The sequence below is a fragment of the Onychomys torridus genome, chromosome 17, assembly GCF_903995425.1.
Source record: "Onychomys torridus chromosome 17, mOncTor1.1, whole genome shotgun sequence".
Classification (NCBI taxonomy): Eukaryota; Metazoa; Chordata; class Mammalia; order Rodentia; family Cricetidae; genus Onychomys; species Onychomys torridus.
The window spans coordinates 58,526,121-58,543,865 of record NC_050459.1 but is presented as its reverse complement, the minus strand read 5'-3'; the positions used below and the strand labels follow the sequence as shown (position 1 = coordinate 58,543,865).

At 38.4% G+C, this 17,745-nt stretch overlaps 1 protein-coding gene across 1 annotated transcript in view; it reads right to left on the bottom strand.

The window, feature by feature from the left end:
• Nucleotides 1–17,745, bottom strand: part of Naf1 (nuclear assembly factor 1 ribonucleoprotein) — a 34,120-nt gene that overhangs the window by 9,593 nt on the left and 6,782 nt on the right. Inside the window, exons 3-4 of the mRNA XM_036166832.1 lie at nucleotides 4,635–4,728; nucleotides 2,189–2,271 (exon numbers count right to left, since the gene is read on the bottom strand). Coding sequence (XP_036022725.1) covers nucleotides 2,189–2,271; nucleotides 4,635–4,728 — 177 coding nt within the window. The remainder of the gene's footprint in view (nucleotides 1–2,188; nucleotides 2,272–4,634; nucleotides 4,729–17,745) is intronic.

Here is a 17,745-nt window from a genome sequence, read left to right as displayed (position 1 = left end):
TGAACGCCAACCCTAACAACCTAAATCACAGGAAAACTTGACTGAGCTCAAATCAAGCAATTTACCTAATCAGGATTATTTAAAAGGATGTAAGAACACTGTTTTACAAAAAACCCTTATGATCCTCAGAGTATAGCTCTGAAGCTGAGCAACACCTGGGGGTGAAACTGAAGAGCAACCTCTGGGTAATGCACCTTCTCATACAATTTCCTGTGAGTTCTCTGCATCTGTGCTGTCTACTCAACTTCAGAAAGTTTGTAACTGCACATCACCGAGCGTGAAATTACAACAAAGGGCTTTTACTGTGAGAAAAGCACAAAAGGCCAAGTTTAGAAGAGTAAGAACAGACATTTACTTTGAGCCACCTAGAAGCATCTTTCTACACAGAATCTGAGAGGAAGCAACTGAGGAGAAGTAACTGTGCAGTCCCCAAAATTCTCCTCTCGCGGCCTTGTTGGACTTGGTTATAAGAATACAGCACGGGAAAGATTCTAATGGAGGGTGAGTTACACCACCCCTTCTAGTCACTTAAGAGGTCAGAGTTCGTCCATGCTTTCTGCAAAGAGAAATCTACCAGGAAATAGACCTACAATAGCTTTTATTTCCTATTCTGGCCACTGGTTTGTTTCATAAAATTATCTAGACTCTCCTCCACTCCAACCCATTTTGGAGGAAAGGCGTTCAAATCTCTAACTACATTCTATTTCCTTCTTTGTCTATGGTAGGATCTTGTTCAACTGTCTTCAGACTGCTGAAGGCTGGGCTAACCTTCCCCTTTTCAAGTTTACAAAGTTTTCTAGGGAAAATTTAAACATAGATGGCATTTTTTGCCTCCGTGCATAACTTTCATCTAATGCCTATTAAAGTTTATTAGTCTCACAAGTCTGAAAATTCACATATATATGGGGCATAAAAATACCATTTTTTAAAAGACTGAATTAGCAAAGCATGTATTCTGAAATTAAAATCACCCAAAGAAAGTCTACCTTGAGAAAAAAGCAGATGTCATGAAAATCATAATAAGAGCTAGAGAAACAATCATTTTTTTTTTTGTAATTTTATTTCAGATTAAAATAAAATCAAATAACGAATTTCCCTTCCTTTTCCCTCTCTATTCTGTTCCACTTCCTTGAGGACATCAACAAGCATTCTGTTTTTGCTAGGGCAAAACTGGTTTCTTCTGCAACAATGCAGCAGGCATGGAGAGCTACCCACAGCAGTCCTGTGGCCTCTCCCACTCCTTTCCTCTCTGCAGCCTAAGGCTGTTTTCTCCCCAGGTGTATGAAGATTCGTACTGGCACCAAGAATGTCCAGCCTAAGTTTTCCATGGAGGAAAAGCACAGCATCCTCCTCCACACGCAAATCTCTCTCCACAGCCTTTCCCCCAAATAAAAATAGTTCTCGAGCCAGGCGGTGGTGGCGCACACCTTTAATCCCAGCACTCGGGAGGCAGGAGGATCTCTGTGAGTTCGAGGCCAGCCTGGTCTACAGAGCGAGATCCAGGACAGGTGCAAAGCTACAGAGAGAAACCCTGTCTCGAAAAGCCAAAAATAAAAGTTCTCAATGGCAATAAGTTCTGCCACTGACTGCTTTGTAATGCCTGTGGGAGACTAGCCAGCAAAATTAAACATAACGTAGGTGGTGAAAGGTGGCACAACTTGGTAAAACTCGATCCTTTCTAAGCTGTTTTAAAATTAAAACAGTATGGAAAGCAGGGAATTGAGAAAGGTATGTGAGTTCACCCAAGAATATTTCCTTCTTCCTGATTGAGTGTAACTTACTTTGATCTCCTGAAACAAAGTAAGTTCATCTGGGAAGAACTAAATTCCAGAAGCATGTTGCAGAGAAGAACACAAAATGTGAAGAGTTTCAAAGTCACTAATGAACAGAACAAAAATGATAGCTATTACTATCCTGTGGAAATCCTACTCACTCAGCTCTGAGTACCTGTGGGGAGAACGGCAATGTCATATTCAGTGTTTAGAACCTTGGCCCTTCAAGTCTCTGACAGACAAACACCAAGGAACAAAAATCTTCACATGTGAATTCACTGATCCATGCAGCAGAGAATTCTAGGGGACATTAAGGCAATTGACTTAAAACTTGATGACTTGTCTACTTAAACTCTTAAGAAAAATAGGAGAAAACAATACAGAAACAATAATTTGTATAATGAGTGTTCACAAACCTTCCCTGCTGCGTGTCGATCACTTTTGAAAACGACAGTATCCTCATTAACTGGAGGTATGTTAGTCAGAGACTCAATTATTACTGAAAAACAGACAAAGAACGGGTTGTGGCTTACAAAGAAGATACACCATCATTTAATCACAAAACTTCCATCATAGAGCACTGGAATTCGTTCCAACCAAGTTGTGCTTGTTACTGACAAACAGAGATTCCTGATTCATGAAAGCATCTTCCTCTGAATAAATGAAAAGGTGACAGCAGGCCCACTGTCATTGCCATTACAGACCTTTCTTCGAAGGAAGCAAAGGCATAGTCTGCCAATGGTTTAGTTAGCACGATCCCCAATTCTTGTAAATGATACAGATTTTAAACTCGTCTACACAGCAATTTGCAATACACATACATACATCACAGTAACACAGAATATCCTACTATACAGATAATGCCATGGTCGCTGGAAAGGGAAGCTCATATTAAAAGTAACTCAATTTTTTTTTCTTTTGTATCTCAATTTAGTGCTACAATTAGTAGTTAAGTTTTAAATATAATTCCATGATGTCAAATTCAGGAGACCTCACACAAACACACATACACACACAGTAAATAAATAAAATATAAAAAATATATATATATATCATGGAGCAAATGTAAATGCAGTAAATGTAGCAATGGGAATTAAGTTTTAGAATTATTTTATGAAAATAAGTTTTTACTTTAATCAAAATTTAAATCAAAATATTACAAAATTATGGTAAATACTAATTTTTAAAAATATTGATATAGCTGTTGTTTAGAAAAGGGTCAAAGGTAAAGTTTCATTTCAACCGCTTATACAACTGATCAGGAGTAAGACTTGAATTCTGTGTTATGTAGGTTCTATAAATTAAGAGGGCTTGTAATTTAGTTGCTTTCCCAAATTCCAAAACCCTATGGCTTTCTCAGCTCCTAACTGTAGTCTTAGATTTATCTCATTGTAAGAGTTAGTAGTTGTTCTTGGTTGATTACCATATCTTTCCCATCACTAGATCCAATTGCCAAAGACTACATACTATGGTTGCAGGACAGAAAAATTAAGCCATATTCAGTGGGTTGTGGAAGGGAAAAACCTCTTGGTCCAGGGCCTTGTAGGGTGAATCGCTTTATCCTTTGGTTGGTCATCTTTCTATGAAAATCTGTAAACTTCTGTCCTCAGCAAATCCAGGGTTAATGGGAGAAGATGGAGTTCATATTCTCTAAGGCAAATCTCTATATTCCCCACACATAATACATGGATAAAGAAGTACCAGTTTCCATGCTTTCTCATAGCCAAACAGAAGAAGCACGACGTGAGGTGCTTCCTCATGCTCAGGAGATACTGCTGATTCTACTGTCTTGGATGATTGAGTACTGAACCTTTCCAAGGGATAGGCAAAAACAGATACAATGATGGTGAAAGGATCACAGAGAGGATAAATTCCTGGCTTTAAGAATGAAGAAACAAATAAAAAGAAGCAAATTAAAAAAAAAAAAAAAAAAAGAATGAAGAAGCCAGTGGTGTTGGCACATGCCTTTGATTTGCTCCCAACATTCCAGCCAGACAGAAGCAGGTGAATCTGAGTTTGTGCGGCAGCCCAGCTAGGAGACCAGCTCCCACATTTTATGGTAAGGTACTCTTGAAGAGTGAGGGATTAGAGATAATTATAGATTAGAAGGAACAGAAACAGACACAGGATAGCCTTGGGAGGGCCTGAATCATTATCCGCTGGCCCCTTCTGTCTCTTCTAAAGGGCTATTTATAGGAATGCCAAGGGGTGGAGCAAAGACCACCCCTAGCTCAGCCAAGTGCAGACCCTTCCAATCACTTGGTAACCACACATGGGTCAAGCAATCCTCTAATACAGCCCTGCTGGGTAAAGCAAGCTCAGATCTCACTGGGAAACCTATGTGGACTTCCACAAGTTTGAGGCCAGCCTGGTCTACAGAGAGTTCCAGGAAAGGGCTACACAGAGACCATGTCTCAAAATACCAAAGAAGAATGAAGAATAGAGACATGAGACAGGAAACAAATAAGTTGAGTCTAGAAACCAAAAAGGAACAAAAAAGGAGATCCTCCAAAGAGTCTAAGACTAGGGCTCAGCATTCTTGGAAATCTGATTTTAGCCTACTATGACCAGACCTGTATCAGACTGCAAGTTCACAAAGATGTTAGATAGGAAATTTGTGCTGTTTTATGTCATAAAACTTTTGTCAACTTGTTACAGATAACAAAGTAAACCAAATCAGAGAAAATTCTCAAAACATGCCAGCAAAGACATAAATAAATAAATAAAACTAAAAACTCAGTATTATACAAATGAATAAGATAAACTGTATTCGTTTCAAAGAAAATTTACTACATCAAGTCCTTGACCTATTGTTAATGCATGCCTGGACACAGATTTTGTTAATAAAAGTTACTTACACACCTAATTGTTCAATAATGCTTGAAACCTTCCCAAGAGGCTTTAGTTCAATGTCTTCTGGCAGAATAACAGTGAGTTCTTCAACAGAAGGCAGTTCCTGTAACACAGGGAAAAGCATTAATCGTATTCTAGCTTCAGTAACTTAAAAAAAGAGAAATATTTTCCATTTAAAATGTGATACAGATTGTTAAAGATGTAATATTAAGGGCTTAAGCCATCCCTTTGATGTCTCCTATGCATAGCTGATTGAACTTTTGATTGTATTTCTGCACTTACGTGGCTCAGTAACTCTAAAATATAAACCCAATGAGATGAAGAATGTAGACTATCAATCACACTTGACAAAAGATGACCTCTTTAAAGAAAAGCTTATTAGGGAATCCAGAGACATCCCAAGTGAAGAGTTCTACTAAGAACTACAATTCTTCCACAGCAGGAGAGCTCTTTGAGCTGTTTGGTTAATTTGTCCAATTAATTAATGGGACTTTAATTAAAGTAGAATAAACCATTAGCAATCTTTCCTGTCACTATACTATGTGAAGAGTGTATGTCTGACAATGACATCAATCAAATACACAATTCTTGGAAGCAGATGTGGCCTGTAAAAGCTGAGAAGGTGGTGTTACTGCATACCTTCTCTTCACACGTTAAAAGATACATTTCTTAACACCTACAGATTTCTTTTTTGACCTAACTGTAAAGCACACCTGGGCTGTTACAGAAACTAAATGCTGAACTAGAGGAGGCAAACGCTAAGAATAAAACTGACACTAGCTTTCCTAGTAACTAAACAGCCTTTCGCTCTTACTCAACCAACGCTAAATCACTCCCCAAGGAAACTGGAAAGCGCAAAGGCCCTGGCAGTGACGTCGGTGGTTATTGTGGGATAACGTTTGGAGAAATGTTGAGAAAGATGAGAAAAATCTAATAATACAAAGCAAATGAGTAGATTATGGGTACTAATTTTTCCCTGTGGGAACTTAAGTATTAAAAAGAAAGAACCATCATAGCAGCTTCATTCATAATAGCCAGAAACTGGCAACAACCTAGATGTTCCTCAACCAAAGAACGGACAAAGAAAATGTGGTACATTTACACAATGGAGTTGTGTAAACTGAGCTGTTAAAAAATTTAAAATTTACATTATTAAATTTGCAGGCAAATGGATGGAACTAGAAAAATAAAACAAAAACAAACAAACAAAAAAACCCCACCCTGAGTGAAGTAACCAGAAAAGACAAATATGGTATGTATTCACTTATAAGTGGATATTAGCTGTTAATTAAAGGATAATCATGCTATAATCCACAGACCCAGAAAGGGTTAAGTAACAAAGAGGGCTTAGGAGGGGATGCATGGATCTCCCCAAGCACAGGGGGACAAGGGTGGGTGGGAATGGGATAAGAAGGATGGGGACAGAGAGAATGGAAAGAGATTGTACTGGGAGAGACTTCTGGAATTGGGGGAAGAGGCATTCTGGGGGTGATGTGGAAACCTAGTGCAATGGAAACCTCCTGGAATCTGACTCTTAGTAATGGGGATATAGAGCCATCTTCTGTAACCAGGCAAGGCTTCCAGTACTGGGACTGGGCCATCAAGCCAGTCACAAAAACTTCAACCTACAATTTATCCTGCCTGGCAAGATGTGCTAGGTTAATGGTGGCACAGAACTTGAGGGAGATGCCAACCAATGACTGATCGAAGTTGAGATCTATGCCACGAGAAGAAGCCCATCCCTGACACTGCCTGGAGGGCCAGGAACCGGAGTCTGAATAACCCAGAGACCTAAGATAGAACCAAACAAGACTGGTTTAAATAAATTTTTTAAAAAGTCAATCAAATGATTCTGAATGATACTCTGCTACACTCATAAACTAGAGCCCAGCCCAATAGCAATTAGAGAGGCTTCATCCAGTAACTGATGGGAGCAGATGCAGAGACCCACAGCGAAACATTAGGTGGAGCTTAGGAAATAGTATGGAAGAGGGGAGGAAGAATTGTAGGAGCCAGAGGGGTGAAGGACACCACAAGAACACATCCCATGGAATCAACTAAGCAGGGTTCAAAGAGCTGACAGAGACTATAAGGCAACAATCAAGGAGTCTGTATGGGTCTCTGCTCTAGGTCCTGTGCAGATACACTACGGTTGTGTAGTTTGGTGTTCTTACGGGATACCTAACAGTAGGAGTGGAGGGCGTCCTGGACTCTTTTGCCTGCTCTTAGGACTCCTTTCCTAGTGGGTTGACTCGCCCAGCCTTGATTTGCGGGTGAGTGCCTAGTCTTATTGTAATTTGTTGTGCTGTGGTGCATATGCAGTGAATATCCCTGGCAGGGCTGCTCTTTTTCTTCTGAAGGGAAACGGAGGAGAGGTGGGGAAAAGGAGTGGGAGAAGTGGAGGGAGGAGAAATTGCATGCAGTGGGGATGTAATATATGAGAAAAGAATAAATACATTAGAAAAAAGGAATCTTTTTAACCATTTATCTAAAATACACCTTCCTTCTGGGATATGCTAATTTTTTTCTAACTTACAAGGACATACACTAAGGGTTGCAGCCAACTCAACAATTTGCCTCAGCATGGTTAAAACACGCCTAGAGTTAGAGGAAATAATTTTGTTTCAACTGTCAGATTTCTTCTGAATATTTTTTGGGAGGACAAAAGACCTGCCATTTTTGAAATTTGCTATTTTTTTTTTTTTTTTTTTTTTTGAGTATTCCCTACATGTATGTCTACGTACCATGGTGAATACTTGGTGCCCAAGGGGACCAGAAGTGGGCATGAAATCCCTGGAACATGAGTTACAGATGGTAATGAGTCACCAAGTGGGTGCTGGGAGTTGAACCTCTCTCTTAAGGGCTGAGCAATCATTCCAGCCTCAACTCGCCATTTTAACACAATAAAGACAGAAGAAGGTTTTCTGGTAAGATCCTGCTTTGAAGGTGTTAATATGATTATATGTGTGTGTGTGTGTGTGTGTGTGTGTGTGTGTGTATACAGATATATATACATACACACACACATATATATACACACACAGGATATATACAATATATATAATACATATACACACACACACACACATATATATATATCAGACACCAAAGGCTTTCAAAGTAAGTTCTAATTGTAAAATATAGGTTCATGTTAAAAAACAAACAAAACACTCTTTAGTAGTACAGAATACAAAGTAAAAAACAATTCCTGACCTTATCCTTGCCAACAAGCCACATCAGTTACTATCACAAGCCTGTGTTTCCTTCAAATACAATTACTATGCAGATATGAGCTTTATCTAACTTGACACTTTTCACTCTCCTGAAATCCCGTTGCACACCAGCATTTCCTTTAAAGCCTGCATATTTTCCTACACTAAACTAAGTATCTACCCAATTGTACTTAATACCTACTGGATGGTCTGCAGTGTGCCATAATCTACCACAGTAATCATGTAATTATTTATCTCCTCTCAAAAAATCTTCGCCACACATGTTTTCACATGACTTTTGTGGTAAGTAGACCTCTTATATTAAAAAAAGAAGTATTTTATATTTTGACACAGACTTGCTGAATTTATTCTAAAAAAACCACTATCAATTCACACTTCCTACACTGTGCCATTACTGAGAAGCAAACTAAAAATCACTGCCAGTTGATATAAAATAAAATAGTATCTTGCTTTAAAACTGTTTTCTTTGAACTTGACTGATAAGGCTGAAAATGCTTACCATATTTCTTGGTGATCTGCATGTGCTTATGAACTGCACATGTAATTTATGCAGTCTTCTTCTAGAGGATTTCTGTTAGTGACTTTTATGAGCACTGTGGATGTCTAAGAACACTTGTCTTGTTTCAAATACCCAGCAAATACGATCCCCTTGGCCCCAGCAGTTTGTTTGGTACACACTTCGAGTTGTATTAAAAACCCACTGGCATTTTCTTCACTTCTCTAGTTTTAGGAGTCAATATTTGTTTATCTGACCCGTTCATTATTTTATCCTTGTATAAAAGTAAAGCAGGGACTGGCTTTATCCTCTATTAAAATACTAGCCAGCAATCCCCACAGGTTATAATCTTCCAGACTGACTTGAAAAGTCTTTAACATACTAAATACACTTATCCTTGCACAGCTTTGACCAAAAATCTCAATTTAGTCCCACTGATCTGTGACACTGTATTACATTATCTTAACAACTGTGGCTCTCATGAAATATTGTCGTATTCAAAAGGAGCTAATCCCCTACCAATTCCATCAACACTTTTCCCAATGACGTTTTCCTAACTGCTCTTACATGTTTATTTTACTAGGTAAACTTCAGAACTGTCATTTTAGTAATGACTGAGATCACAGTTTAGTAGTTTTGATATCTACATAGGCACTTAGGCTTGTTATAAGCTACTTTACTCATTACTTGCTATCATACATTTCTAGTATTTAGCCTGCCTACCCCCTACCCCAAGTGCCTACCCCCTACCCCTCTTCCCTCCCTCCTCACTCTTTGGAGACAGGGTCTCACTATACAGCCCTGGCATTCCTAGAACTCACTTTGTAGACCAGGCTGCCTTTGAACTCAAGAGATCAGCCTACCTTTGCCTCCCAAGTGCTGGGACTGACGTGTGTGCCACTCTGCCTGGCTTTCTCTGATTCTTCACAGGAAGATAACTGACACATTGCTTTGCAATATTAGTGCATTATGTTTTCAGATTCTTTAGAGTCAAGTAAGTGTAATAGTGGACATGATGCCTAATTCTCAGAATATTACAAATGTTAATAATTACATATTGACATGTATCTTGATAAGGTTAAGAAAATATGTAACTATTCCTCTAAGGTTAATCAACAGAAGCCCAGTGAGTCTTCTGTCTTTTCATCATTTTGACATCATTAACACATTTTTTATAGGCTAAGTTTGCTGAGTCTACAGATGAGGAAGTCCTAATACCCTACTCTAAGGAAGGAGTGCCTGCAGGGGAGAAAATAAAATATATAGCCCCAGACTAGGAGCCCGTAACATGAGAATGTATAATTATTTCCTCAGCATTAAATCACTTTCATTCATTCATTAATCTCTCTCTCTCTCTCTCTCTCTCTCTCTCTCTCTCTCTGTGTGTGTGTGTGTGTGTGTGTGTGTGTGTGTGTGTGTGTGTGTTCATCCCTGCAGGCATGTGTGGAAGCCAGGGGTTGACATAGTATCCTCTAACATTCTCCCCTTGTTTTTGGAGACAGGGTATCTGAATCTGAAGCTCACTGTTTGGGTACACTGACTGGTCTGTAAATTCCAGCCCTGCAGTCACACCCTCCCTACCCAGTGCTGGAGTTACAGAACCACTGCACCCTTTATAGCCTAACACCTCCCTATGAAGTGCAGAAAATAAAGTCTCAGTTCTAAGCACTCTACAGAACACAGAGCATACACAGAGCAAGAGATAAGTAATGGAACTAGGACCACACAGTTCCAATTTGAGGGCTTCGTACGAAGTGTGCCTTGGAGAGTCAGCTATAGTCAGCTGTACGTAGTTACTTTCAGAATGGCAGACATTTTTTCAGACAAAAACCAAGGGAAGATGGATGTTTATTTCTTTCAAATAAACAGGCTAGGAGACAGAAAAGAGGGAAAAAAATATTTCAAATTCTATCAGCTAGAATTCATCCAACAGATATTCTTCCCATGAAAATTCTTAGTGGTCCAAGAAAGCAAAACTTAGAAAGGGTCACATGGGATAGGTCTCTAGATAATTCCAAAGGTTAAGTTCTTTGGATTGCCATATCCAGTAGAGCACTATTAAGATCCTGTCTTGATGTATGGATTCCAAGTGTCACCATCTCTCCCCTAACCACTGGATCTAAAGAACTTTACTACTACCAAGGCTAGTTATTTTTCACCAGATTACTCCTTTTCCTCTTTCACAACATACTAATATTCTATCCTTATTTTTCACAAGCCCAATGAGAAAATAAACCCAGTATCTAAGACCTAACCAGCTGGAGCACGCAGAATGATGACCAGCACATTCATTATATATTAAGTGAACTGATCCATGTTACCACTCCAACCTAATCAAAGATCTCAGAAGTCAGGTTCATTTTAGTCAGAGGAAAAATCAGAAAATGAAAATATAATTTAATATACAACCCTCAAGGAAGGAAAAACACCTGAACCCAACCACCTCAAAATAAAATAAAGCTGCCTAGGAAAGCTGACTGCCAAGAATGATGCATAGATACCTCTAGCTAGCAACAGCAAGCATTACTACAATTAGATTAACACCTGGCTTCCCTGATAACAAAGCAGCTGCCCCAGTCAGACAATATGTAAATCTCCTCAGAGGCATATTATCCTCATTAAAGGAAACAGAAGCCAATCACTGTATTGGGGGGGGGGGGCAGTAAAAAGGTATACAGTGCCAAGAAATAAAAACACACTAACAGGGGTTGGGGAATTAGCTCATGGGTAGAGCGCTTGCCTAGCAAGCTTAAGGCCCTGGATTCGGTCCTCAGCTCTGGTTTAAAACACACACACACACACACACACACACACACACACACACACACATCAATAATAGGGGGGAATACATATTGATGGATATGGCTATTTTGATTATATACAGAATTTATATAATTGGAAAGGATCTTGGCATCAGATAATGCAGAGATAATGAATGAAAGGAAACCAGGACAGAAAGACCTTCAACAAGTAATGAACAAAATCCCAGGACACTGAGAAGACAAGAGTAAGTACTGCAGATTAGGAAAATTAAATGAGCCGAGATCACCCTTCATCCACTTTGGAACAACTATAAGCAATCCCTTTCATTTCACATATCCAAATAGGAAGACATTGGTTATGTTTAAATGTAACTGATTTACAATTAAATTTAATTAAGAGCCAATCTCAAGTCAGACCGACCACATTAAAAATGTTTAACAGCTTTAGTGTTAAGATGACATGGACAGAACGTTCTCATCACTGCATTTAAGTCTTCAGCATAACCTTACTTTACATTCTCACACAGAAACAGAGCCCATAACTACAAGGCACATACAAAGGTATCAACATGTGTCTACTTCTAGCCAACACAGGTAAAAATTTAAAATTACATCTCAAGAGCATGTACCTACCACATTATTGAAATGCCATAATGCTAACCTAAATATTCTACTTGGGAAATGAAGATTTGTGATAAATCTATACTTTAGTTCCTAAAATTAAAATGAAATAAAAAGCTTGTTTTAAATGTACATTATCTGCAACTAAACACAAATACTTACATTGTCACTTATCTGAAAACAAGTATTATAAAATGTCCACTGACTCAAAATTCAATATACTATATAAATTCAAGCCATTTATTTCCTACACTCTGCAGCTGAGGCAAAAGTAATACAAATACAATTTAAGAAATCTGACATGCAACATAGACCCTCCACCATGCCAAAATAATCCACTATTATTCAAATTTAAATAACAATATTAAGTAATTTATACCAGATGTCAGTGTGGCTAGGCACTGTGCTATTAATCTTATCTACTCTGAATCAACTCCTTCTCACTTAACAGATTCTAGTGAAGTCTCCTTCTGTTATCAGTTTCCTTCCATTGGCAATGCAGAAACTGAACAAGAGCTCAGTACAAATGTCTAATACCACAATTCACAACATGCTGAGGAATCATCATCATCAAAGAGGCAGCATAATGAACATGGAAACCAAATACCAGACTGGAACAAAATTACTACGACTTTCTGATAAGTTAGTATAAGTAAATCATAAGAAAATTACAAGACTCTGATAGATACCTGCCATTAATAGGCAGACAGGTGGATCTTTTGAGTTTGAGCTCAGCATGGTCTATATTGAGAGCTCCAGGCTAGCCAGAGTTAAACCTTAAGACTGTCCTACAGCAAATCAAATCAAAACAAATAAACAGACAGACCTTATCAACACTTCTGAAATAGTCATGAAACAACAGCTGCAAGAATGTTGTGTTCTGACTCTCTAAACATCTGAGTTATACAAGGTACCTGTTCAACAGGTAAATGTTCAATGAGTAACACACAACATTCAAAATGAGTCCTATTAAAACCAAACTTCCAGGCTGAAGAGATGGTTCAGAAGTTAGAGCACTGGCTGCTCTTCCAGGGGTTAATTCCCAGCAACCACGTGGTGGCTCGCAATCATCTGTAATTTGATCCAGTGCCCTTTTCTGGCCTACATCCATACATGCAGGCAGAACACTGTATACATAATAAATAAACAAACAAACAAACAAATAAATAAATTTTAAGAAAACTAAAATGAAACTTCCAGAACAAAAACATAAAGAGCTAGTCCCAAAGGCAGGCCCCTGAGAAGACAACATTCATCCTTTACAATGGCTTTGACTTCTCTAGCTTTTTTGAAGGTTTACTATTGAAAAAGGTGGGGAAAAGGCAATTTGATGATCTAAGGTCTCACAAATATGGAGTAAGAGCAGCAGAGGGTTCTGGGAGAAAGTAGCAAACATTCCAAATAGAAACTTATCCCTTCTGGTACTAGTTTGGGTAGAACTGAGAAAAGTGGGGATAATGGAAGAAATTATCTAACCACTTTCTCTTATTACCCAAGAAGAACGCATGCACATGGCCAACAGTTACCTGATGCTATTAGGTGAGCCTTCACTTTTCAGATATGGGTGTAAAGAAGGATCCAATCTCTGGAGTACTGAGTCATGACTGAATTTTTATTTTTCCTATATCTGGTAAAACATATTGGAAAAAGAATGGATTAGGTCTGTACAGTTTGTGTCAACTATGACCATATTTAATATTTCATTTATAATTTTTCAGCTTCTCTAGGACAAGCTTCAGAGATTTCTGTAGAATTCAGCTATCTCTATATTGCACCATTAGTGCCCTCATTCATTATTTTTATATAATACAAAACAGTCTCAGGCCAGCTCATTATATAGTCACACCTAAGAAAGTCAATAATTCTTGGAAGTATCTTAGTTTTTCTTTTCCAACAATCATGTTTTCATCCTATTTTTCTCTAAAATAATGGTCAACAAAAACAAAGTTCAAGGGTGGGCATGGTAGCACACACTTTTAATTTCAGGGAGAGGCAGCAGATCTCTGAGAATTCAAGGCCAGCCTGGTCTTCACAGAGTTTGAGGCCAGCCAGACAGGGTCTCAATCAATCAAACAAACAAAAACCTACAAAAAGCCCAGACTTCATAAGAACTCTGCAAAAGACTGAAATATAAAACTGAATTAAAATTATGCTTCAGTATGAAAAAAATCTTAAAATAACTAACTATAAGCATGCCTGTTAACTAGGATTATATATTTCACCTAAGATCTTACATAAAACGAAGAGAAAAGGCACTGTCAAGTAACTGTGAATGCCACAGCTCACATATTTTAAAGGTGAAAGAGTTCAGTTTAGAACTAATGACATTAGCTATGTAGATGATCAATGAACAAAATAATCATCTTCTGAGTTCCTCCTGACTTAGACTCCAAGTGGCCTGTGATAGAACCATCCTTCCTTGGGCAAGTTCATATGCTCTTCACTTCTCACTCCTTGCCAAGTCCGCTCAGCCCTGATGCCTTCCTTCCCCTAACACTGCAAGGCAAGCTGCCTTCTCCTTTCTCAGTCCTACTGCACACAGCACTCCCTGACATTCTCTCACTAACTGTATCTTTCAACGATCCTCACACTTCCATTAGACAAACTTCCTTACTAGAGTCTACCAGGAAAAGTAAAAATATGGAATGGTTCCATGTAATTATAAGCATACATGTGTACATACACACTAGAAATGTATGGATGCTCTAGTGCATAAAGTCTTCATTTGAAGCGTAACAAACCATTCACTCAACACCTTGAATAACTGTGTATGGTGTTACATGGAACCCAGAAACCTGTGGGTTTTAAGGCAGGTGCTTTAGCCCAGGGCATTATGTTGCATACGGGCTTTATGCAATCAATTGTACAGCGAAAGACAAAATTCTCCTTTTAAAAACATTCTGAGCTGGGCGGTGGTTGGCACACGCCTTTAATCCCAGCATTCCGGGAGGCAAAGTCCAGCGGATCTGAGTGTGAGGCCAGCCTGAGCTACAGAGAGAGTTCCAGGAAAGGTGCAAAGCTACACAGAGAAACCCTGTCTCGAAAAACCAAAAACTAAACAAACAAACAAATTCTGAGTACCATACAACAAATACTAATGAAAAACACATCTTCCTCCAAATCTATTAAAAAAAAAACCAAAAACAAAAACCACAAACTACTTAAAGTCGGGCAATGGTGGCGCATGCCTTTAATCCCAGCACTCGGAGGCAGAGGCAGGCGGATCTTTGTGAGTTCGAGGCCAGCATGGTCTACAAAGTGAGTTCCAGGACAGGCTCCAAAGCTACACAGAAAAACCCTGTCTCGAACAAAAACAAAACAAACAACAACAACAAAAACAAACAAAGCTACTTAAACATCAGGCAGCGTGTTAAGTTTCATTAGTATCCAGGTTAGAACGTAGTAAATTCCAAATCTACCCATTCATAAAAAGCTTAAACTTAAAAGAATTCTTTCCCTATATTTAGGACAAAATGACAAATAAATCAGTCCTTGAGAAACAACATATTCAATCAGTAATGATGAGTGTAGACTACAGTACAATACAATTTCCCTCAAGAGCTGGGACATCAAGCAGGTATAAAATATTTCACTGCAACTTCTAACTACCTTAAGTAGCCTAGGTATTTCTTTCCCTCATGTGAAGATGTTTTAAATGTGTCCAAATTAGCAAAATCAGGTGAATAAGTATCCTCAACCCAAATACAAAGTACACTTCTTTTTTTAAAAGGGCAGTCTTGATGGAAAGTTAAATTTCTCATAAACTGCTAACAGCATTTAACATTTTCTTGGTCATGCTGTATCATAAGCATAAGTACAGGATTGTCCCTATTGAGTATTGTCCACTTTTTATCCCCATAAGCACTGAAGTCACAATTTTAAAATGTGAAAAAGAAAGTCTTTCAGGTTTTCATACAAGAAAACAAGCAATAATGTATAAAGCTCATTTCTAGTTCATAGATTAGAACATCACAGCTTATCTAACGTTTTTAATAAGTCAAATTTTCAATTACATTTGTTTTATTTGAATGAAGAGCTCAGAGCATATGTTTTTGAGAAACTTTTCAAAAGGAATCGAATTTCCTAATTCAATTACACACAATCAATGCTATGGGGCTTAACTTAACTCTAAGGCTGCAATGCACATGGTGTTCTACATTCGTACAGGTTCTATAAAAGCCTCTCAGCCTTCAGAGGTTGACACTGAAGAAATGCAATTAGTTAAATCACACATCAGAGCCGGTAACTGACACATCAAGTTTCTCCACAGCTCACTAACTGCATTTTCCCTGTTCCCTCAACAACCTCTCCCCTCAGCTTTTGTTTTGAGACAATATCTATACAGCTCAGGCTGACTCTTAGGATTACAAGCGTGTACTAACTACTATGCTTGGCTTCCTTTATTTTTAATTTTCTGTGGATGACAAGATTTGGCTATAATCCAATTAAAATAAAACCTGCCCATAAGGTATAGCTTTGAAAGAATAAGTTCCAAGTTACTTCACTTAACTCCCAGATACCTGTAAGTAATGAGACACACAGTAAAGACTTAGTGTCCTTCACAAGAAACTTTTGGCACTAGAAACACCCTGGCTTTCTGATTTCTGACAAGTTGCATACTAATAATGAGATATGCTGAGGATGGAACTCAAAACCTAAACATGAAATTCATTTGCTTAATACATACCTTACACATATAGACTAAATGTAATCTTACACAGTTTTTGTGCATGAAACAAGATGCATGTCAATACTCAAAAAGTTTCAGATTTCATTCAGATTTTCAGTAAAGGATGCTCAACCTATAGCCAGATCACTGAGTTCAAGTTTTCAAATAGGAAAGACTTAAGGAGACTGAGTTGGAGGCAGCATTCTTGCTTGAAAGCAGACTGACAGGGAGTAAAGAGAAGCTCTGCACATCTGTAGAGAACACTCCTAAAAGATGTCAAAAGCAGATAGGACATAACATTGCAAGAAACAGGGCATGTCCATAATCTAGACATCCCTAAGAACTACACAAACTATTTGGAGCATGTAGCAAAAACAACTAATTTTCTTCAGAACTTCGCTAGGTATTAAATTAAAAAATAAACTGCATGTATTCAGCAGCTTCATGCTAAGACATGCAATTAACACTGCCTAAAAGTGCAAGCGACCCATCCAAGGTCTTAACAAAACAGACCATAGCACATGGAATTAGTTCTAACAAAGAGGGGACTCTTCACAGAAGAATGAATTGTTATTTAGTAAACAAACAAAAACCAAATAGTACTGTCCCAAAATAAAAGAAATAAAACAGCTAGTTCAAGGGAATCTACAAGAACAAGCCATTATTTAGAGCCAGGGATAGAGAAGTCCATGAAGATAGAATGAAAAAGTTCAACCTAGAGGTGAATATGGGAAGCCAATGTGGAAAGACAGAATTACATGACATTGAACTGGAATATTCAAGAGGCATGCAAAATAATAACCTAATAGCTACTTAGTTGCCATGACTTTCTGCCTCAAGTTTACAGTAAATCTTTCTGTTCTCTTGCTACCTCTTCTCCCTATACCGAGTCCAACCTTAGCCAAGCATCACAATCACTTCCATGTACTTGCCTCTATCAGTTAACACTGATATACTCCTACTGGTCAGAGTCTCTTTTTTGTCAGAAAAACCATCCCACATGACTTCTAAAGTACAATAACCCAATCCCCACCCTCCTCAAAACACATACTCACACTCCTTTCCTGCCAACTAGCTCATAGGCACACCCACTATCAATACCAGTTCATGTGCTTTTCAAGCTTTCACTTTCCTACACATTCTCACCTCCTACAGACTTACCCACACAAATAGGAATGACCATGAGGTTCATGTCCCAAACAAACTCAACATGCATCCCACTGGCTCCATTATTTGTTCAAGGCTGTGGAACAAGATATAGGTGGTAGGGTTTTTATAAATCCCTCATAAAAAGTACATATTGTTACCCAAACTGCCACCCTACAGAGCAACAGAGGCA